Source organism: Sinocyclocheilus rhinocerous, unplaced genomic scaffold (genome assembly GCF_001515625.1).
Source record: "Sinocyclocheilus rhinocerous isolate Xijiao unplaced genomic scaffold, SAMN03320098_v1.1 scaffold557, whole genome shotgun sequence".
In the NCBI taxonomy this organism is placed as follows: domain Eukaryota; kingdom Metazoa; phylum Chordata; class Actinopteri; order Cypriniformes; family Cyprinidae; genus Sinocyclocheilus; species Sinocyclocheilus rhinocerous.
In genome coordinates this window covers 1,475,786-1,500,233 of record NW_015633548.1, presented here as the reverse complement: position 1 = coordinate 1,500,233, position 24,448 = coordinate 1,475,786, and the positions used below count along the sequence as shown (strand labels likewise).

The 24,448-nt window shown below is 36.3% G+C and overlaps 2 protein-coding genes across 2 annotated transcripts; both read right to left on the bottom strand.

Annotated features, from left to right (window-relative positions):
• Nucleotides 1–8,518: 8,518 nt before the first annotated feature.
• LOC107744559 (LON peptidase N-terminal domain and RING finger protein 1-like) lies at nt 8,519–19,529 on the bottom strand. The gene is made up of 12 exons (XM_016558274.1): nt 18,671–19,529; nt 14,854–14,972; nt 13,959–14,081; nt 13,615–13,785; nt 13,227–13,356; nt 12,569–12,644; nt 11,990–12,104; nt 11,668–11,789; nt 11,269–11,427; nt 10,907–11,069; nt 9,592–9,741; nt 8,519–9,492 (listed from the first exon to the last, which is right to left on the bottom strand). Exons 1-12 carry the CDS (start codon nt 18,966–18,968, stop codon nt 9,343–9,345), a joined length of 1,776 nt encoding a protein of 591 aa, XP_016413760.1. The 5' UTR covers nt 18,969–19,529; the 3' UTR covers nt 8,519–9,342.
• A 2,413-nt stretch (nt 19,530–21,942) lies between these two features.
• LOC107744582 (mediator of RNA polymerase II transcription subunit 7) lies at nt 21,943–23,470 on the bottom strand. The gene is made up of 2 exons (XM_016558302.1): nt 23,329–23,470; nt 21,943–22,903 (listed from the first exon to the last, which is right to left on the bottom strand). Exon 2 carries the CDS (start codon nt 22,893–22,895, stop codon nt 22,167–22,169), a length of 729 nt encoding a protein of 242 aa, XP_016413788.1. The 5' UTR covers nt 22,896–22,903; nt 23,329–23,470; the 3' UTR covers nt 21,943–22,166.
• Between the last annotated feature and the right edge of the window lie 978 nt (nt 23,471–24,448).

Sequence of the window (24,448 nt, the reverse complement as noted above, 5' to 3'; positions counted from 1 at the left end):
ATTTTAACCTTCAATATTATAGTAATGTAGTACCAACTGACTCTCATGTATATTTTACAGCATTAGTTGAGAGATTTTTTTTCCTTGAGAAAATTTGGCATGTACTGTACCTGATATATATCCAAAATAATCGATATCGAATCTAATCAAATTGAATTGGTAATCGAATCAAATCGTAAGCTTGTGAATGAGAATCGAATCGAATCGTGAAATTTGTGTCAAAACCCAGCCCTATTCAGTAGCGATAGGCCCTTAACAGTTGAAAGGATACTATGACTATATTGCTTTCCTCGGCGGACATTCAAACTAATGTTTTATTCTGAATATGAGATTGAGCTGAAGAATGAATGAATCAGATGCAGGTAATCACTCTCGCTCAGTCCATCTCTCTCATAATACTTCACATAATACAATAAGCTTTTAGTGAAGCAACTCATCGTTCCTTCGTTGCTAGTTCTAAAATGACGTTTTAGAATTAGTAAAGAGGTATGGGCTAATCTGTTAAACTGTTAGCTTGAGATTTGAATCCTTGGCGAAAGGAAATATTTCCGCACACAAAGGGGTTTTCTAAGACACTCCATGGTTATTTATTTATTTATCAATTTATTTACACACTTGTGCCATCCAACTGTTGTAAAAACCATGCACTTAACATGGCTACGGCTTAATCACAGCCATACTGATATAAAGCGATATCACGGCTACTCGTACACATTGTGAAGTCCAAGATACAAGAGTAAAAAAAAAAAACTTTTATTGAACAATTCTATCAAACTTTTATTGAAAAATTCTATCAAACAATACCAAGAAATGTAATACTTTACAAAAAGATATCTTTAAAATTTAAATTTAAACCGCCTGTTGAAAAGCACAAAAGTTCAGTTTTGCCATCACAGGAATACATTTTTATTTTAAAAAATGGAAAATGGTTATTTTAAATTGTAATAATATTTCACAATAGTAGCCTATTGTTTTACTGTATTTTTGATCAAATAAATTCAGCCTTGATAAGCCGTAAAAATATTAGGCTACCAATCTCAAACTTGCTGGACTAACATATCCCTTACTTTACTCTTCAACCTAAAACACTCAAAATAAGTTCCATATAACATCATCTTTCTTAAATTAACTTTTTCTGTTGAATATAATTCATCATAATGCAATAACATTGTCACTGTCACTTCTCTCCAATAATCTGGCACAACATTACATCTTTTAACACAAACTTATTACTTACACAAACTTATTTCATATCATTCTGTGTTTGGTTGCAGTAACCCTGTACGAAGAAAATAAAAAAAGCTCCAGAAAATATGTAATAATGGTTGCATAAAGACTTCAACTGGCTGTAAGCAGCAGCTGGTTTTCTATGGGGAGGCTTTTTATGACAGTCACTATTTCTTCTGTTGCCTGCTGATTTCAGGTCTCTTTTCTGAAGCTCGGATCTCTATGCACAAGCTGGAGAAAGCCAAGAGACTGCTGATCTTTGCAGGTTTGTGGAGAATGAAAGCTGAACACGAACGCCATTCTTATCAGCCACGTTCACTCGAAAACCTGTCAAAATGAATATGTCTTCTGTTTGACCCTATATAAAGACAGGGAAGGAATATGCTTCTCTTGTATTCTTAGAACTTCCTCTTACAAAGGCATTAGGTATTGTGCTACCCTTGCAGGTAATGCAGTAGATCTACTCAGGTACACCATTACTGTGTTACAGTTTTATTTATGAGTATCAGGGTCATGCATTGTATAAAATTATGTGGGCTTTTCATCCATAGCTATTTGGCATGATCCCCCATTAAACCCAGTGCTGTGCATCTAAACCTGATCTGTGAACAAACCTGCCATTTTTCAGGTTCCAACTGCATGTTTTTTATTTAAATGGCTCATTTCACTTGCTCCATGAAGAGGCTGGTTGAGGACTCTCCAAAAGACTTTTTTTTTTACCGACCTTGTGATTTTGTGCTCACTGGAATAGAACAGCAGAGGCCACACAGCACATTTAAATCACTCGTCTTTTTTTACTCATAATGTGCAGCACAGGTCTTGAAAAAAGCTCTGTAAATGCACATTGCATGCATTTAATTAGTATTGTAATTTCTAATTTTACAGGTGGTAGAGTCTTTTGTCCTTTCTCCCATTTTGTGCTTTATTCTCAATGTCTTTCTGCCTAATCAAGTCATTTAAAAGCAACAGTTTTTACAAATTTTAGATTTTCTTGGCAAATGTCATGATAACATTTGGTCATTTGTGGGAAGATTTTTAGTCAGTTTTGAAGCATAAATGGCATATTAGAACGATTCTCCACACTGTTTTTACCAATACAGTATTTTTGGCAAATTATATAACAATTTTGGGTGAAAATTTCATGCATATAGTATATAGTGAACATTTTAGTTTTTTATACTTTACAGTACTAATATGTGACCCTGGACCACAAAACCAGGCTTAAGTAGCATGGGTATATTTGTAGCAATAGCCAACAATACATTGTATTGGTCAAAATTATCAATTTTTCTTTTATGCCAAAAATCATTAGGATATTAAGTAAAGATCATGTTCCATGAAGATATTTTGTAAATTTCCTACCGTAAACACATCTCTTCCATCTTTATTTGACCCTCTAACTCTAGCACTCTCTAGTCTAATTCTTTTTTTTTTTTTTGCTTTTAGACTTGCACTCTATTCATTTACTAACTGCTTGTTTTCTTTAAAAAAAACTAACACTAGCTTTTCTATTCTTTTTGTATTCTATCTATTCTTTTGTTTTGTTTTTTCTTTTTATTTATTATACAATTTACAAAAAGGCCTCTAACACTATCTTGCTCTATTCTTTTTCTATTCTATCTGTTTTCTTTTTATGTATTATATAATTTAAAAAACAACTTGCTATGTGTACTACGTTAAGCTAACTGAGACTTGTTATAGCATTTGCATATCATTGCTCTTTTGTTGATTTTGATTGCTTCCATTGTCCTCATTTGTAAGTCGCTTTGGATAAAAGCATCTGCTAAATGACTAAATGTAAATATAAAAGTAAATATATCAAAAATTAATTTTTGATTAGTGATGTGCATTGCTAAGAATGTTTGGACAACTATAAAAGCCATTTTCTCAATATTTTGATTTTTTTGCACCCTCAGTTTCCAGATTTTCAAATAGTTGTATCTCAGCCAAATATTGTCCTATATCCTAACAAACCATACATCAATGGAAAGCTTATATTATTATTATTATTAAACTTTATTTGAAAAGGGACCATGTACAATTTTAACATAAATGTTTCCATTTCATGCATTGTACCGAATTTAGCCAATGGCTAGTTTTCATCCGCGGTCCCTGCTTACATTTTTTTAATTGGATGAATGAAACATTTTTTTCAGTGTAAATAAATAATTTAAATAACCTATATTAAAATAGAAAATAGTTAAATTTAAATTGTAAAAATATTTTACTAAAAACAAACAACAAACACTGTGTGTGCATAATTTTATAGTATATATATTGAGTAGTATTGCGTATTAATGACATTATAACGTAAAAAACGATGTAAATAAATAATGATTACGTGAAAATAATTAGGGTATAAAACATGTATTATTATTATATCACTATTTTATCTGATAAAACTGTTTTGCTTTTATATTTTCTGCACTGGGGTAAATAAACTTTTCATAAATCAGAATATTACATCTCCTGCTAAGGTCTAAATGTAAAAATGGTACATAGAAATTTAGCCTACAATTTAGTCGTCATTAAACAAAAATATATAGCCAGTTAATGACCAATCAGGGTCAAGTATTCCAGACATCCAATGTTATTACGTGAGCGCCTGATTGGTGGTTTAATATTAAAACCGTGTTTCTTCAATAACTTTTTTGTTTTGTTTTGTTTTTATCAAATGCATTAGCACTTCACAGCGAGGTTTTAGATTACGGTGTCTCCTCTCTTGCCACCTCAGCGAGGGGACAAAACCAGCTGCCTCTTCCGCTAATCTCCGCCTCTGCGGAGGGAGACGCGCTGCCTGCGTTTGTTTTATTACCAAACGCACCCTGAGACTTGAAGTACCGAGGCTCTGATATGTTTACCTTTACTCTTTTGCACACGCCATTTGAAGCTTTATCTGTGTATTGACACAGGGGGATTAGGTTGGTGTGAAACAAGGCTTCTTTATCAGTCCCAGCTCTGCCACCCCTTAGACGCTCCATAATCCCTACAAAGAGAACCAAGAGAGGGAGACAAACAGGCATATTCGGTATCGTCTCATACATTTCGCCATTTATCTCTCTTGAGGTATTTGCATTTAACACTGCGGCTCGCAGACTGTAAACAAACAAAAGAGTTTGCGCGTGCACTTGAAAAGTTTATTTTCAATTAACTAGCTACTTAAAAGTTTTATTCTGCCTCTTACCTATCAGGCGACGGTTTCCATGGCAACACGGGGCATTTGTTTGACAGGCGGTGACTGGCATAATCCCCGCTGCCCCGCATCATCTCCTCAACACCCTCCATCTCTGACTGGCAGTGTGAAAATTACATTGATTTCATCCCTAATTAATTGCCACCATTTTGACACACCACTTCAACTGTCTACCCAACACACCATGTGGATTTCATCAGCACGCTGATGTCCTATGCAGGTTACCCGCAAACGCACACACATTTATGTAAAGCGCCAGCAGCAGGTTACAAAAGATATGGCTGTCAACCCTACTCAAAAAGCCATAGGCAGGGGAGTTGCATCTGGGTGATGGATCAATTTAGCTTACCGTAACGTTACTTCTCTCCTGCCTCTTTGTAATAGGCTTTGATGTTCACATTGAGCTACATCACAAGGACGTTTTTAGATACAGAGCTCCCCATCAAAATAGTCTGTGACTGTGCGGGAATGTCTCGAAGCTTTTTACACTTAAAGTTGCTTCGACGTTTCGAAGTCTATTTATATACTGTTGGTGTGGTCACATTGGCAAAATTTCGACGCAAATTTGCGTGACCAACTTGAACCTGTTGCGTGATCTGCGGGGAAATTTCAAACACAGGAGAAATTGCTGATCGCGCGAATTCCTGTAAAAATGAGTGGATTAAAGGTGCTGCAGGCTATGTAATTTTTTTTACTGTACTAAAGCATAAACATTCAATAATATGTTTGCATATATTTAGGAAACATGCTAAGTCCACATACTTGTTTCTTCGAAAAATATGCTACGGTGTGTTAGCTAATCTATTTTGAAATTTTTTGAACATTCAGTCAAGCAACGGTAAAATGTGATCGCACTTTTCGACTTGCAGCAGTGATTTAATGTCAAAACTAATTCCAAAATTACGAAAAAAAGCATAAACTAAAATCGCCTAAGCACAAAATTCAAGCATAGAGATTAATAGATTAAATTTATAGATGTAATTTGTGTTAATGACATCTCCAACACCACTCCCTTCATCATGGGGTCCAAAGAGCATGGTCAATGTCACTTGAGTGTTTACCCAAAAATGAACAATTCTGGTATCATTTACTCACACTCATGTTATTCGAAAACTACTTCCTTCTGTGGAATGTAGCCTATAGATATTTTGAAGAATGTTTTACAACAAGGTTTCATTTGTTAACATTAGTAAACTACTTTAGTTAAAGGGGTCATATGATGTTGCTAAAAAGAACATTATTTGGTGTATTTGGTGTAATGAAACGTGTTTATGCAGTTTAAGGTTCAAAAAACACATTATCTTTTACATTTTTACATTTGGGCGGCGTTATGCAAATCTTCCCACATAGTTAGGTAGATATGTGGGGGCGTGTTCGAACGAGCCGTTTTAGGTAGGCGTGGTTGACTCTGAACTTTTATAAAGAATATCTCTTTGGATTTGAGACTTTAGTCTTTGCAACTTTACAGATCTTCTTTATGCACCAAGAGCTTGTAACACTCCAACGAGAAAGGAAAAATTGAAATCCCTTCATCATATGACCCCTTTTAACATGAACTAACAATAAAAAATGCGTCTAAAGCATTTCTAATCCATGTTAATTTCAACATTTACTAATACATTTTTAAAGTCAAAATTTGTATCTGTTAGCATAATTTAATAAACCTATTGCTCGTTGAGCTTTGGCTATTGCCCATTGTTAGTTAGTTGCGTATCTAATGCATTAACTAACACCAACGAATGAAACCGTATTGTAAACTAGTTATTAACAAGTGTTACAATGTTTTGCCTATTCAATGAAACAAGTGTTACCATGTTTTGCCTATTCAATGAAAGTCACTGGGGTCCAAAATAATATTAGACCCCCAAAATCAAAAACACACAGACATATTTTTATATATCTTAACAAAATTTAAATTTTTGAGTGAACTACCCCATTAACTCTTTTAGACCAGTCTGCTTGGCGGGGGGGGAAACACTAGCGTCTTACTTTTTCAAGAAATGGAAGATGCTGATAAGCGCTTATACGTCAGACATGCCTATCATTTTGTGATTGTATGACGCCATCTAGTGGTTGCTTGGTAATACAAACTAGCGATAAAACGTTTTGATTGTAATGTTTTTTTTTTGTTTGTTTTTTGCTTTGTTTGTTTTGTTTGATTGATTTTTGCCATTTCCAATGACAGAAAAACAATGATACAATGATTTATTTTAATATTACATTTATTGTATAATGTGCATCTCATAACTCATTAAGAGTTAAAGACAAATCTCTCAAAAGAAAAATCACTGATACAGGTCCCTAGATTACACCAGGGAAAACTAATTTTAAAATAGTCTGCCGAAGACTGCCATAATTCCAAACACATCAATATATGACATTAAAAAGAATTAGTGACGAAAAAGAAAGAAGAAATACTTCGCATCAGAGTCCACTGATCATTTGAAATAAATGAAAAAGCATAATTTGCGATTGAATGGAAATGATTGCCTTTCAAACAATTTTACAAAACAGAGGATATCATCTTGATTAGTGATTCTGATTTGGCTAATCTATATTTGTAGATTAAATTTAATCAAAGTCTTTTTACTTACACAAGACAGTTGATTTGAGGGCTATAGCATCCTTCTTTTTTACGGGACTATCAGTGAAGAATAAAGTCACTCTAAATTGCACTTTTACTATCCCAAAGCAATACCACAGGATCTGCCACCTTCACATACAATTAAACCAGAAGGGTGAGAATTTGACATTATCAGGCTCACCACCACAATGCTGAGAAACTACAGACAGATGAAGCAACAGCATTTGTAAGTGATTTTTCAAGCTCCGTATCCTGAGGATGGAAGGTATTAGAAGTCAAGAGTGCACCTTAGATATGAAACAACACATCAGATGCATCAATCAGTAAAGTCTTACTTAAATTACTAAAGCAAATTCAAATAAAAACCTACTCTGATTTGAATCCCTTTCATAAATATTTGTCTCTCTGAATCACTCCATGCATTCATGAATTATGTGTGGCTCAGCATGACTTTGACCATGGAGGTGTGATCATTTAAAGCTGTGATGAAGTGTGAAGTGGAACATAACTGAGGCCTCTTTAAATCTCAGTTTTTGGATGAACCTTTTTGTGTCCAATCTGTCCTGCAAAAGTTCCCAAATTTACACTTCTTCAAATAAGACAAATCTAAAATCAGTACGTTTATAGGCATACTGCATTCAAAACATGGTTGAAAGCAAAGCACTCACCAGTTAGTAACTGGTTTTCAATATGGCAAAATGACAGTAATCTTCAGAGCAGTGCACAACATATCAAATATGAAAAACCTAAAAAATAAATTAACAGTGCAAGTGGGTGCATGTTAACCCTTGGACTTCCAGCCATTAGGAGCTAGACATGTATGAAATTTAAAAAAACAATAATAAAAAAAAACAATGGCACAATCACCAGAGTATGAACAAAGTCAGTTTCAAGCCCATGTAAGTGTTACATCACATGTAACATTGCAGTTTTAACATTCCTCGGAATGTGGCACTGAACAAAAGAAAGGAAAAATAAGGAACATAAATCCGCAGTCCTTAACCAAATATCTGAAACTAGATTAAGGCCCATCACAAGGCACAAGCACACAGAAATAATCCTATATGACTGACACAAAGGTTTGGAGAGCAATAATGATCAACCAGATAGCTAAAACCTTCACAGCACCTCCCACAACTGCTGTGTGATTAAGAGTATTTTACACTACCATTCATACGTTTGGGGTACGTAAGATTTTTATTTTTTTTTTATGTTTCTGAAAGGCTGCATTTATTTAATGAAAAATACAGTAAAACATTATTAAAATTTAAAATAACTTTTATATTTGGATACATTTTAAAATGTAATTTATTCCTATAAAGGCAAAGCTGAATTTTCATTACTCCAGTCTTCAGTGTTACATGATCCTTCAGAAATGATTCTAATATGCTGATTTGCTGATTTTTTTTTTTTAGTATTCTTTGATAAATAGACAGTTAAAAAGAACAGTGTTTAAAAGAGAAATCCTTTGAAATATTTATTTTCACTTTAAATCAATTTAATGCATTTTTGCTAAATAAAAGTGTTAATTTCTTTCAAAAAATCTTATTTACCCCAAATTTTTGAATGGGAATCCCTTCCTCTCTCCTCTCTACTGTCATGCCAGCAAGCTTGCAACACATTTAATACTATGAATTAAACTACCACAGCTAGCAGCTTTCATTCATCAAAAAAAGAAGTGTATTCTGTGCCATTAGTCTTGCGATATTAATGTAACTCCTCATCTGTTACTGAGGATAATATTATTTCTGATTCTACTAAAACTTACGGCCGGAATTGTGAGATTTTGAGGCTGTAGTCATAAGTGTTTCATTCATGCATAATCAGTGAGCTCCTATTCAATCATCAGTCTCTTGGGCCAACTGTTTCCCTCTCGGCCACAAATGCGAGCTACACATTTAAAAACAAATTCTGGCCAGGGCCCAGTACTACTGGAAACATCTCAAATGTATGTCAACAAAACTAGCTGCAGCATTTGGCATCCGCTCTGATGATGTTTAATGAAGCGAACAGCGTAAACCAATAAACAGCTGTTCTGTGTAGAACGAGTCCTTGATTCTTTGGTGCTCGACTGAAGTAGGAATTAGTTCAATGACTAATTCAATAGTTGTACAACCATTGGAACAGGTCATCTCATTTTTAAACCAACCCATATCATAGTTTTCCAATCTGTTATCCAACCACAAGAGATCTTGTGTACGGTTTATGATCAAAAAAATATTACATTTTGTAGCAAGAGCAAACAAATCGCTCTGTTTAAATCAGAAGGTAATTCAATTCAAATGTGGTGCATGCATGTGATGTGATCAGATATATGGGCACATAATGTGTCTCCGTCCTAGCTCTGAGAGAAGTATTCTAGTACGATACGTAGATGACCCAGTCTGTCCTTCAGGGAGGTCAGAGACAGAACGGTGGTCTGATAGGCTGGATCTAACTGCAGCACTGACAGCAGCCACCAGCACCAGGCCGGCCCATTAGCAGATGTCTGCAATGCACAAAAACACATTCATTCTCGTTAGGGAGTTACTATTAAAATGCACGATCTGTAGTTTTGCTAATAAAGCAATATGCTGTGTGCTCTGACCTGTATATCGTCCTCTTTCTCGGGCATGATGCCGTACTGCCGGCTGATCTGCTCCTGAATGCGGCTGTTCAGACGGTGGTACCACTCTCTCGCCTGCTGATACACACTGTCATGGAGATGCTGCAGTAATTCAAGCTCGGCACCTTCGACCTAAACACAAATGCATGCAAATGTCAGGTAGACAAACAAGTAGAAGTTTTACTTCAGCTTCAGGATAAAGTAACGCTTGTGTAATCATTATGTAGATGGGTTTGAAAAGAGCTTGAATTTGTTGACTAACAGGCAGTTAAATCACAAGCTCCTCTTCCTAATGTTTGCTGAATACTCTTGCAATTAACTCTAATTAACATTAAGTATTTACTTGATATTAAATTTGCAGTACTAACAAAAGGTTTTGTATTTATTGTCATTATAAGCAATCTATCACAGGCTCAGGCTTGTGATAGCAGTAATAACTCTCTCTCATGAATCTTTAATAGGTGCTTTTCATTAAATTCTTAATCATGACACCTTATTTAGATGGTTAAGACACATAACCATAGGGAACATGACTAGAAGATTAAAGCGTTTTAACATAACAGAAAACCAGACTGCACAAGAATGTCCCACTGTTGCCTAAAAGCATTTCATTAATGTTTTAAATCTTCAAATCTTAATATGATCCACCTTTATGAAAACAGCATTTAAAATGTATTTACTAAAATGTTATGTTTTAATGTAAAATACTGAAATGTTTACTATAGTTAATAATATACAATACACTATATTATGATATAAGTAGTTGTGATTGATAGTTAATATGACAGGAAAAGCTTGCTATTACCACAGTTTACTGTGGGAGAATACTATACTGAGTTTTTAGAGGAAGTACATAGACACTAGGGTAAATTATAGAATGGAAGTGTGCCATCAGGAAATATCTCAGATAAACATGTGCCAGATCTCTATTATGACAGGAACTATAATCTTTAATGCGAGAAACGCAATTTCCTTTACATCAAGGGCTGTTTTACAGAAACTACTTATCTTAAGGTTAAGATCTGACTAAACTAACTGAAATCATCATGATTACTAAACAGATGAAATAGAATTCTTGAATTTCAGATGTTTCTGTAATAAATCCCCATGAGCACAATTTCATTTACATTACAGGCAGAAAATTGTTGTATAATCTGGTTATACGGTTTAGATTTTGAATATCTGCCATACAGTCTGACTTCATGCGTATTAATACCACTGTATTGCAATAAAGACTTTTTCCAATGTCATTTTTCTTGGCCTTAGATCTAAGTTAGGACAGTCTGTAACCTCTGACCTTATGATCTTCCAGGTACTCAATATCCGCTGTGTGGTAGCCATCTCTCTGTCCTCTCCTGAGCACTCGGAAGCGACTTCCTCCCACTGTTTCCACATAGGAGCGACCATCAGGAAGCAAATCCAGATCCAAAATATCCAACATGCAGCCATAATCTGCAAAGCTGTGACAGGGAATTCTGGGTTCAAAAAGGCATTCCATATTTATTCCATATACACATATATAACTATGCTAACCCCAAACTGTTGAAAGCAAAAGTGTATATATATTTATATAATAAATAACAACTTAAAGTTTCTTAAAATCTGTAATAGTGCAGAAGTTATGATAGATGCTAACTACATGATCTTTTATTTGTATACCCTTTGCCATGCTCATAGCTGCACATGCCAAACTTTTTGGTGCCCGTCTCCATACATCGCCGCATCATCAGACGGTAACGTGGCTCAAAGATGTGCAGTGGCCATGGGATGCCAGGGTACGCCACCGTGCACACAAAGATCGGGATGTCCTTAGTCAAACTAGAGATAAGAGAGGGCAATTAATAAATAATTCTGCTTTTGCATAACTTTTCCCAGTATCCAACAGCTTCTGGACTGCTAAAACCACTACTAGACATTTTAACCATCTCATTTTGTCCCATTTCATTGCAAAAAGCATCATTTTGCAGATACTGGAGTTGAGCAGCTTAGGAATGTGAGTTGATAGTAACGTATAGACAGGACTAATGTTTTTTTGTTATCACTGAGAGGGGCACTCACTTTGAGAGCTCTGCCATCTCCGCCTCGTGCACCTGTTTCCTTTCTGCCAACTGCTGGGGGAAGAGGCGGGACATGATCTCTTGCAGCAGCACGGTGGTGTTGTACTTCCTGTTCTTAAAATACTGGAATAGGAAGTAATGCGGTGAGACTGAAGCTTCTATGTAACATGATTTGCTCAGTTTTTTTTGTTTTTTTTTGTAGATTGACTTGCATTAGAAGGATCAGACTACTAGGTCTTTATTCACTCTAAAAGGCATGTTTCTACATGCTTCTAAATGTTAGAAACATGTAATCATTGTAAGAGTCAATGTTTTAGTAGTACCTCCTGCAGTGGTTGTTTACAAAGTGGACAGCGTAGATTATGGTCCAGACTTCTCTCAATGCAGTTTTTGCAGAAGGTGTGTCCACAGGGTGTTGTCACTGGCTCATAGAATAACCTTTAATAATCCATCCATCATGATAGGAGCAACGATAAGAAGTGGGCGATTAACAAATAATTCTGTTTATGCACAACTTGTGTAAGTGATGTACAGCAAGCTGAGAGACTGCTAGATATTTTAACCATCTGGTGTTATCCTATTCATTAAGAAGAGGATCATTTTGCAGATGCCGATCCAGGCCTCTACAACAGTGGAAAATTCAGCTGATAATAACCGTAATATTTTGCAATACATTTGGAGAACCACAAAACAAGAGTAAAACAGTGTTATTTACCCTATATGTTATGTACCCTATATTGAATTACACTGGTTTAAAGTATTACAAAAGTATTGTCTTCAAATAAGCAATTGCCTGCTGTAATCTAACATTTAAATACTATAGCAAAGCTAAAGGAAATGAAAGTGTCTGGTAGCAAGAAATAATGCCAGTGAAGCAGGACGCTCTATAAATCTCCACTGACCTGATGCAGAGAGGGCACTCAAAATCAGTCACTGTCAGAACGCTGAGGCAGGACTCTCTGCCCGCATTGCACATACCTACAGAATCAAACAAACAAAATCAAGCTTGAATAGATGTCATTTTGATTTGTTGTCTGATCATGCTAATGAGGACGTAAAATGAAGAGAGAATTGTTTGCGCCTTGATTATGAAGTCAAATGTAATAATATTTATATTCATAATAATTATTCATCCATCCATTCTCCAAACCGCCTATCCATTGTAGGGTCGCGAAGATGCTGGAGCCTATTAATAATAATTTTAATGATAATGTAAATGTATAAGTTTACAGGTGGCGCAAGCTACATTAAAGTGATTATTACATTTTGAATATGGATATTTTTCTTTCAAAAATGTTGCCTTTGTTCACCCCCCGGAGCCGTGTGAGACAATTTTTATTATGAATGGATGCGCTTTATTTCACTTCTTTTGGACTGATGCACTGCAACACCCGCTGACTGCCATTAAACAGCTTGGAAGATCAAAGACAATTTTTAATATAACTCCGACTGGATTCGTCTGAAAGAAGAAAGTCATATACACCTAGGATGCCTTGAGGGTGAGTAATTCATGGGCTAATTTTCATTTTTGGGTGAACTAACACTTTAAGATAACTTCACCTCTGTTCTGTTTCTCTTCTCTCTTCATCATCAGTTCCTCATCATCCTCAGCCGTGGGGAGGAAGGACACAGCCTGACACAGGCTCAGACAGCACTCGCCGCTGGTGCCGTGCTTCACTTTAGTTGCATTCTAGGACAGAACAGGAAAGAGCCTGAGAGTGAGCAAAAACTTTTCATAATTGATGAAAAGCATACCAGACGACTGCCATATTAGTATCAAGGGCTATTTTCATGAAAAAATAAATTATAATAAATTGATATTTGGAAAAACATTACAATAACAATAATACCAGATCTTTCCATTTGATATTTGTTGCTCACTTTACCAATGTTACATTTCAAAAGTGTCATTACACAACATCATTAGTGCTGTGCATAAACACCTCACCTGCGCGGGATCACTTTGACCTTCAGCATTGTTGTGGGAGTAGCGCTGACCATCTGGACATGAGGGGCTTACAGAGCTGGTGATAGGACAGGGATCTTGCAAGTACTCAGACACAACATGCAGGATCCGTGGAACTTCTTCTGGTACAGCCATGCCCTCTGCTTCCAGGATCTGCATACAAATCAGTGAGTGTATCATTGAAACATTCATTTATGTTTTTAAGCAAAACATGCTCGCTTGATACTGAATCACTCAAAATGATTCTATAAGGTATGATTCTATCTCCAGAAAAGTGTTTAGCAGTATATGATCTGTTCATCAAACCCGATTTCTGAAAAAGTCACCTTCTTAATCTGATTTTTTGCAGGGGCAAAATCAGGATGCTGCTTCAGGCAACGGTAAAACTGGATGAGGGCTTCGGTCTGTCTGCCCATTTCAAGAAGCACGTTCCCTTTACGAAAGAAACCCTACAAAACAGAATTCAAACACAAATTATCATCACAGGTAACGCTATTTAATTTATTAAATATTTAATGAACACGATAGCAAAATTCTGTAATCAGTCAGTAAGAAGTAAAATATAAGTTCTCATCAAGGCTGAGTTTATTGGATCTCAAATGCAGTAAAAAAAAAAAAACGTAATATTATTTGAAAATACCTGTTTTCTATTTGAATATATTTTAAAATGTAATTTATTCCTGTGACGGTAAAGCCAAATTTTCAGCATCATTACTCCAGTCTTCAGTGTCACATGATCCTTCAGAAATCATTCTAATATGCTGATTTGGCGGTCAAGAAACATTTCATATTATTATAAACAATGAAAATAGTTGTTCTGCTTAATATTTTTGTGGTACTTTTTTTCAGAATTCTTTGATAAATAGAAAGTTCATAACAACAGCATTTATTTGCATTTAACTAAATATTCTGAAGCATAATAAATATAAACTGAATGGTGGTATATGCCAGTATACTGCTGTGAGAATAATGTCAAATCCCAAAATGTGCTCTGGCCATACCAACAGATATTGCATGACTGCGAAACTGTCAGTCATTGTCATGATAATGCACAGACATTTTAGAGATTTTAGAGTGAGTGCAGAATAAATGGCAGGAAACAAAAGCAATAACCCTGGATGCAAATGTGAAATTGATATTGATTTTGTTAACACTGTTCCTAAACAAAAGTCTTGTCCCTATATGCAAATAATCAGCACAGTCAGCAAAGACGGCCCTCACCTCAGTCCAGTTGGGTCGCACACAGCACAGGTCATCCAGGTCACGGAGGGCATCAGAAAAGCGACGGAGGCCCATGCAGGCCTCAGCTCGCCACACTTTCAGACTCACATCTTCAGGGGCTGTAGATACAAGAAAAGATGGACAGTGTGGCCTTCAGTCTAATTTCAGACATAGACTTTTATCTGTTTTGAGCGTTTTAAATGTGCATTAACAAAAAGGGCAACCTAAATGCACATTAACACTCAGCTGTGAACAGCAGCACTCTGCATTAGCTTTCCTCCCACCACCATCAAAACACTGTGTATTAGTGCATAGTTAACTTAAATAGCATGCAACAGTCGGGTTTCCCAATGTAAAAAAATCCATTCATTTTCTCCATATGAGAATTGATTGTTAATGATAACTTATAAACCTTTAAAGACAAACCTGATGTGAGCTCCGAGGTTGCTAATCAATGGTATATTCTTTTATTGAAGCCATCTGTTCACATTATTTCAACCTATTTTAAAATGGTCTAGGATTTTGAGAGCAAAGGGAATGGTTCTTTTATGAAAACACTGTGAAAACCCCATTTTGGAACATATATTTTTAAGAGTGTGGCATATAACACTTTAACAAAGACTTTTTAAAATAGGAAAAATGAATGGAAAAAACACTTCCGGAACCAACGCAGCTAAAAAGTAATGATCTTGGATGACATTACATGACCATCTAATAGCATAATCCAAAAAGAAGGAAAAGAAAATGCCTGATGTATAAAAATTAGGTGCAACAGATATAGTTCACCTGCTACAAAATAAGCAAAGGAAGCGGTGGATGAGCGTGCATTAATCAAAGATTAATCAAACACAACTACAAAGGGATCTGGCAATGAGTGGAAATCCAACATTTCTATGAATTATTGCATAAAGAGGGGGAAAATGTATTTACGTCACTTACATATGTGCACTCTGACAGATGACATAACCGGGTTGTTACCCATACAAAACCAGATTATGTCATAGGATCCTTGGTTACACAACAGGGAAAGTATATGTGGGGCAGAATGCTGAGTGTACGGGAAACTGCCTCTAATTGGATTCAAAGAGTTGACAGACATCTCGCTTTTGCCTCGTAGGGTTTATGTTACCAGACAGATAATTACAGTCATTCAGTGGCTGTAAAATGATACGTAATTCACTAAAGGGCAAATGGTACTGTTGCTGTTAAGAGTAATGCTATATCTACAAGAGAGGAACCTTACAATATTATTAAACTGCACTAGCTCAAACTGTCACAGGATACATTACTTGCACCCGATTCTCCTCAACTGTATTTGTGCTTCTTACAATATGTCTCCTTTGTGTAGATTATATACCTAGGGGGACTTGTTATTTCACCAATGTGTGCCCTAGAGGTGTTTTCATAGCCTTATTTACCCTTGGCTTCTGTCTGTTAATGACATCAGCCACTCACAACATGTTTTAACCCACTTTCCCTGCTGCTCATTAACCCTTTAGAAGACCTGAGATTCCTGAGAAATCACTGTTGCTTTCAACAACCTCAGCTCTCCGCTCACTTGTGTGTGAGTAGGTGGATCACAAAGACAATATCTAACAGTCTTCAACTAACCCACGCTGTGAAAATGTAAAATGCTGCAATCTAAGGCAAATATTTCTAGAAAAAACTGATTTCAAACTCCTGCTGCATATGGCTTTCATTATTTCTGCCTACCTGTGTTTATAGGCTTCAAAACATGCATTCAGTGTATTCATTACGTCATTTCTCTGGTGCATTTTCCACAGTGATGACATGAACTGACATGGTTCACATACTTGGTTCATATACATGGTTCATATCTACATCTCAATTATCACCAGTAAAATATGGAGTGCCACAAGGATCTGTCCTAGGTCCTCTGCTATTTTCAATATACATGTTGCCCCTTGGTAATATTATTAAAAAATTCGGGATTAGTTTCCACTGTTATGCTGATGATACTCAACTAACACAAGCTTCAGTCTGGATCCAGAACACCTGAGAAGAGATGATGCCAACCCCTCAGAGGACCTCAGATGATGCCAACCCTGAAACAACATACAGAACTACCAAATTTTGCTATAAGTTTGATTGCATCATATAATAATTGCTTATAAATAACGTCTTTAATTGATTTTTCCGTACATTTCTGCCATATGTACATTAACTGACAGTCACCACTGATAAGCTACCACTAAATATTGTAGAAACCTAATTTGCTGTAAAGTTGCTTTGCAACGATTTGTATCGTGAAAAGCACTATACAAATAAACTTGAATTGAATTGAATTGAATTGAATACTATATTTCAGTTACTTGTTAAAATGTAATTCAAATCATCATACTTCTGGAGTTTTTCCATTACATAGAATGCATTACTTTTTTCATTAGTGAGTGTGAGGTTCACACACTCATTGACCTACTTTAGCAGAATGAAGTGTGCTGTCATAAATGTCCTATAAAAGGCAAGTGCCAGTTATTATTATAGGTTATAAATATCATGTACAGCAAGAACAAGAAAGGTTAGTTTGCTTTGATTTGACATATAAGCTGTCTTAAAATCTAGGTCTTAATACCCTATCTATACTGTACTAACTAGGCACCTTCCATGTCACCTAGCGCACTTATGAACCAAAAATGCTATTATGCACCACAATACAGGTTTACTTTTTAGAGGTGGTATAAATGCAGTGCAATAACCAATACACTAAATAAAAATATTGGAATAAAAAATCGAAACATTATTTTTCATAAAATACTGATTAATGATGTATGCCTGTTGAATAATAATGTGTATTTACATATGAATAACCAATCATTAACACTAACTCCCGCGAGTCTTAAGTACAACATGCTACAGTAACAATGTTTTGGTTTATTTGGAGCCAGACATGATGACGCTCGCGGTTCAGTGAGTCAAAAGTCAGTAGCCGCTTCGGTTATGTTTTGGTTTATTCAAATGAACTGGCTTATAAGAATCATTCTTTTGATATTCTGATTCGTACTGTGTGTTTTGATTCACAAAAAATAATCGGCTCATAAGAGTCAGTAGTTCGGTATTTTGACTACGCTGGTTGTGCTGTATGTTTTGACTCACAAAAAACAAACGACTCATCGAGTGATTCGTTCAACAACACTAGTCGCACTGTATGTTTCGAACGCTCGTTAGAGCACCGTACAGGAACTAAGCATAATAAAAAAATCACTCTGTTGCCATTTCTTTCATTTTTGAAAATGATTGAAATTGATTCTCAGTTGTCAACCTTGAGACAAGACTCATCGAGTGATTCGTTCAACAACACTAGTCGCACTGTATGTTTCGAACGCTCGTTAGAGCACCGTACAGGAACTAAGCATAATAAAAAAAATCACTCTGTTGCCATTTCTTTCATTTTTGAAAATGATTGAAATTGATTCTCAGTTGTCAACCTTGAGACACGGCCATAGTCCGAGCATCTGCATCTTCAGTTTCAGAATCAGAAAGAGCTTTATTGCCAAGCGTGTTCACACACACAAGGAATTTGTCTTGGTGTTAGGAGCTTTCGGTACAGAAAATACAAAAAAGGTGCAGACATACATAAAATGAGAGAATAGACAATAAATTATAAATAACAATAGTAATAAAAATATACAGAAAAAAGGGAAAATGTCCATAGACAGAACTGGGAATGTGCATATGTTCTATAAATAAGTTTGCATAACCGAAACTGGACACTAAACGTTCCCCGTTGTATAAAAACACCAGCGTGGTTGCATAAGGTCAGTTTCCCCGGTAAAAGGCGTTTGCAATGCATCCTTACCCATCTCGATCCCTTCATCAGCAATACGCAGAGCTTCTGTAAACTCGCTCGTTTTCAGTTTCTCTTGAATGTGACATTTCATCTTAGTCTCTTCGGGGCAACATTTCTCTATGACGCTGAAGAGTAACACGTTGTTTTTGATGTTTTTCGCATCTCTCTGTTTCAATCGGTCTTTGCATGTGGGGCATCGCGAGGGCAGGAAAGCTCCCATGCATCTCCTGCAGAAAGAGTGACCGCAGCTCATGGTCACTGGCTCGCACATGAGGAACAGACATATCGGACACTCCAGCAGATCCATGCTCGACTCCTTAATCCGGTGACAGCTCCAGAGTTGAATAGCTGATGCCTTCTGTCAAGTTACACAGCTCGATCCTTTAGCAAGAACGGTGACATGATTAAAAAGTTAAACGACACGGGTAGTTTTAAAGCTGTGCCCTATCTCATTGCGTGATCACTGCTTTTATAAGCTTCCAAAGGCCGATGGCAGTTTATGCGAAATTGTGCCAAGAGCATGCTTTAGGATGCCCTCTCCAACTGACTTTTCTATATGGCAATACATTTAATATGTATGATTATCCATTATCAATCATATCTCAGTCTTTGTTGTGAGAGTAACGTTTCCCCTTGTTGTGCATGATGAATTGCTTCAGTCCGATCAGCGCGACTCCTCTGAACTCCATCAAAGCAGTGCAAGGACAAAATAAAAAGCAACCGATGGATCTGTTTTTCTGATTTTACGCTCGCGAGACCAACGTTTTTCTCTTGTGTAGCAAGCAGAGTGTACTGTCTGGGTTCGCTTCTGGCACCATTACGTTACATAAATAAAAAAAACACGTGACGCGTTGTGGCGCTTCCCATTGGCTCCCTGCTCCTGTTGTGAAATAGCAAACGCCGCGTTTCATAACAGGTAATCTCGCGCACTAATTCAATGACAGACGCCTACAAAGCAAACTAGAGGTCTGCGCGGGACTATTTTTTTAGTCCCGCTCCCGCAAGGTTATATTCCGCACTCACCCGCTCCCGCTATATATTCACTCTTTGTTCACCCGCTGTCCTCTTAGAATAATTTTCTTCCCGTCCCGACCGTTACCGCTAAATTTAGATCTCGTTTCCAGATCTCACATTTAAATTTCCGCTACTGAAAGAGAGGCTAACAAATAAAAGTGTAGTCTGCACAAAATTGTTTTATTTTATTCGTCTTGTCAAGAGTCTTGAATTTATTGACTTTGACTTGAATTTATATGAATTATCTTAAGACACAAAATTAGTTTAATATTTTATGCAACACAGTAGGAAAAAAGTGTCAGAGAAAATAAAAAATTTACAAAAATTGTATTTCTTATTTTAATTCGTCTTGTCAGGATACAATTCGTTTAACATTTACAACACAATAGGAAAAAGTATCGCAGAGAGAGAGAAAATAAAAATGTAGGTTGTACAAAAATAGCAATTTTTATTCGTCTTGTTAAAATACTTAATTCGTTTGACATTTTTCTGTTAACACAGTAGGAAAAGTGTCGCAGAAGAAAAATTAATTAATTAATACGACATCTGTCATTTAAAATTATAGGCTAAGCAAAATATAAACAAAACCGAGTTGAACATCCTTCAAGGACAGCGCATCCACACTTTGCTCCATCATTATTCTGCTGTCACTCATTGACAACCTGCCTGTTCTGTCTGAGGGCCGTATATTTACCACAGGTACAGTCTGCTCTGAGCATCGTTATGCACGTGCTGCACACAGACCCCGCAAATAAAACGCGTGACGCTGAAGCATGCGTGCAGCACGTGCATAACAGTCCGAGTGCAGGCTGTACCGGTGGTCAATAAGAATAAAGCGCAGATATGCTGTTTTGAATGGACGTCGGGAACGGTATATTGTTAGACCGCCCGCTCCCGTTCAAATTACACCAGAGTTACCGATACCGCATTTTATTCGGGAATTTAATCCCGCGGCGCAAAAAATCTGGTCGGGTCCCGCGGGAATGCAGACCTCTAAAGCAAACTGCCATGGACATATATGGGCGTTCAATGATTATGATTTGATAATGATTTGCTTTCTTGCGTTTCTCTTGTGTATTTCAGCTTTTGCAGCACGTAGGAAGAAGTTTTTTTTTTAGATTAAAGCATCTGGGGCCACTACTACAGCCATAGCCACAAACCACGAGGAGTAACTAAGTTAATATAATTAAACATGAATCCTAATTTGTTTACATGAATAGTTCTACTATTCTTCTACACAAACTAACTTTATTTTAGGAAATCCTTTCATACTAAATTATATAAATCTTTGTAAACTTGTTGTGACACGTGCTCATTTATGTTATAGTATAAATGTTTAGTGGCATATTGGCCAGCAAAAAACTTGCATTTACTAGTCAAGGACATGGAAACAGCGTATTAAAATGACACTGCAAATAGAGGCTTTGTGATTATTTGCCAAGGATACACATATCATTTGGTTTAAATGTTTGTCTCTCATTAGACTAAAGTGCACTTACACAAGATTGCGTAAGTGCAGTAAAGGTTTTATAAGGTTGCATTTTCTCCAACTAAGCTGTATCATACATGTGACGCTGAGTGGCTAAATCACGTAACAACATTACATGACACAACATATTTTGTAATTATCTTTTGTAAGGCAGTGGAACAGGTTCTGTACCAGTAGTTTGATTACACAAGGCTCGAAATTGCGACCATTTTGGTCGCATATGCTCCCGAAATTTAATCCGTGCGACCTCAAAATATATTTGGGAGCATTTGTGCGAGTGCATATAATTGTTGTCGTGCGACATTTACAAAAGAAATCTGTCAGTGTTCTTTTCATTTTCTCTCTTCTTCAGCCCTTTCTTTTTCTCGAGGTAGTTAGCGGAAAGCAGTGACTGAGAGATTGACAGCTAATATTAACCAATACAAAATCTGCATTAAAGTTAAGAATGTAAGGATAAAATCTGTTAATATATAATTTGTAGTTGTGGTGCTCCTAAATTTTTGGTGAGTGCTCCTAAATTTTTGCTGGTGCTCCTAACTTTTTGAAGTTGGGAGCACCAGTGCTACCAAGTAAAAAAGTTAATTTCGAGCCCTGTTACATTATTAAGGTTAAAGCTTATTCTTACATAAAACACTTGAGCAGAGGTTAGTTATATTACAGTATTATGTGACAATAATAATTAAATAATTTTCATTATATATCTTTTCATTACATACACGCACACAAATGAGGTATTATGCATCCAAACATGCTTTTTTTTAATAGTTTACAATGTGCCTGTTTTATATGACAAAATAACACAAAAATACAGTGAGAGATATGAAAATGAAAAGACCAGTAGACCTTTATTATTTTAGACATATAGTTCTACTTCACATCGACTGTGTAATCTGGCAACCTTGTTAAATAGTAAAAATGTCTGTAGTCCAAGCCAGTTCCAAGTTTTGTAACAAAGTTGAAGAGCTGATATTTTCTGAATAACAAAAAAATTCCTTAGACAGCTCAAGTCATCTCATCAATAATACTGCACATTGCAGCATCCTTATCCCACACTTTGTCCTTCTTACTGGGCACATTCTTGTCAGTTTGTGCAACCATGCAGCTAACACCCGTCTCATCTACATCCATAGGCTCGGTTTTCAGTCTGGAGTCTCCAGCTGACGCCGCGCCACCAGCCTCTCCCACGCTGGAGCTGCTGGGTTGTGGCAAATCATCAGGCAGCGAGGCAAGACACCCCTGGATCATCTCCACCACCCGCTCCAGATGCTTCTGGAAACGCTCAGCCGTCTCCAGTCTCTGTCTCTTCTGAACCTCCATCATGACCCGTAGCGTCTCTCTGGCCTGGTGGGGACGGTACTCGTTGATAAGGTGATGTATGTGGACAAAAAGGAGTTTCAAGTCCTCCAGCTTCTCCTCTCGCTTAATGCTGCCTGGGCTTTTGATGAGGATGTCCAGAAGGTCCAGAAAGTTGACCAGGATGGACATATTTAGTTTCTTCAGCTCTCTTTTGTGGTCAAACTGCATAGGGTGAAGGCGCTCGATGCCTTGGCTCTCTAGTGGTCGAATAATGAGATCATCGCATTGGAACTGATTGCCAAACATCATGTAACTGTCTCGAATAGGAGGAGGGGGTTTGGGGGCCAGTCCCTTTCGCACATTTTCATCCGTGTACTCCTTGATGTACTGCATCGGAGGAGGTGGAAGAGCACTGACCTGCTGTGGCTCCCCCATTTTGGAATCTAGTCAGGAAAAGCAAGAAAATAATCAAATTTATTGGTTAAGTTAACCAGTAACATTATTTAATAATGCTATTATTTGTTAATAAATAATAGCATTTCTTGGGGATATATTCTACAAACAACAATCATTTGTTATAAACAAAATTCGCTTTGGAAAAAAAAAAGAGATTCAATTTACAATTGTAAAGTGTACAATTTACAAACTTTGTCCAAGAATATACTTCAGTAAAACAAACATATTGAAAGGCTTTGGTAATGCAGTAAAAGAAAACCTAACTTAGTTTGTCAACAATACTGGTTTAGAAACAGCTAACGTAACAGTTTACAAGCTAAATGCTACGGTTCACCGAATAATGATTCAGAGATTAGCAAAACGACTGATTTTGCAGGACTCATCACTGTAGTATTTAACAAAAAATACTCACCGAAACTGCTGGCTTACTGAACAGAAGTACTGTCAACTACGTAAAAAGATTTTCAGTAAACATAAGCAAAGCGATCAAGCCCTCTTGCATGTTTCGATTCGCGATTTCTTCAGGTCTAAAGATGAATGGAATGCATTGGTGCACAGTCCCTTAGCAACGAGGTATTTCATTGGTCAAAGACGGGTCAGGGCGGGTCCTAAGCAAAGCGTATTCAAGTTTGACTGTTTGATAAATAGACCAGATTTTAAAAAAAAAAAAAAAAGAAAAAAAAGAAAGAAAGAACAAAAGAAATAAAATGAACAAAATGTAAAAAATTTATATTTTAAATGTATTTATTAAAAAAAAAAACATCTTGGCGTTAATGAGAGAAAATTGACATTGTACGAAGTGATGTTCTCAGTTTTGAGTTGCTTGTTTTATTTTTGTTTACATTACTTAAACTTCTTATTTGTTTATTCGTTTGTTGACAGGTTGCCTTTGACGAGTATTTGCTTCAAACAAAGACTGTAGGTTACAAAGGTCAAAGCTCTAAAATGGGTGAGTAACTGTTAAAGTGATGCTTCATTTATCTTATATGTGCTATATTTTATTTTATTGTGTGTGTGTGTGTGTGTGTGTGTCAGATTGCAAAAGTGTGTTTGATAGTAGAAATGATGGACACATTTTTAAATGTTTTGATGCTACATTTCATTTGATAGCAGGTTAAAATTCATTAATGAACCCTTAAAAAATTCAGAATATGGGACAGTTTGACTGTTATATGTCAACAATTGATAACAGAATTAAAAATAAATACATAAAGGAATACATATATTTAAATAAATAATACATAAAATAAAAAAATATATACAGATGTCCATTTTGTATCAATTTAAATCCATTATTTATTTATATGTGCTATATTTTATTTTATTGTGTGTGTGTGTGTGTGTGTGTGTGTGTGTGTGTGTACAGGTTTATATATCCTAGTGGGAACTTAAACCTGAATACACACAGGCTCATGGGGACTCTTGTCACGGTGGGGACCTAAATTGAGGTCCCCAAGGGTATAAAAAGAGGGGTTTTTTTTTTGAGAAAGTAAAAATGCACAAAGTTTCCTGTAAGGGGTAGGGTTGGTGTA

Coding starts and splice junctions, on each gene's coding strand:
- LOC107744559 (XM_016558274.1), bottom strand. CDS start 18,968: ATGGATCTGCTGGAGTGTCCGATATGTCTGTTCCTCATGTGCGAGCCA. Junction 14,973..18,670: donor TGATGAAGGGATCGAGATGG/GTAAGGATGCAT, acceptor TTGTATCTACAG/CCCCTGAAGATGTGAGTCTG. Junction 9,742..10,906: donor AGTACCTGGAAGATCATAAG/GTCAGAGGTTAC, acceptor ATTTGTGTTTAG/GTCGAAGGTGCCGAGCTTGA.
- LOC107744582 (XM_016558302.1), bottom strand. CDS start 22,895: ATGGGGGAGCCACAGCAGGTCAGTGCTCTTCCACCTCCTCCGATGCAG.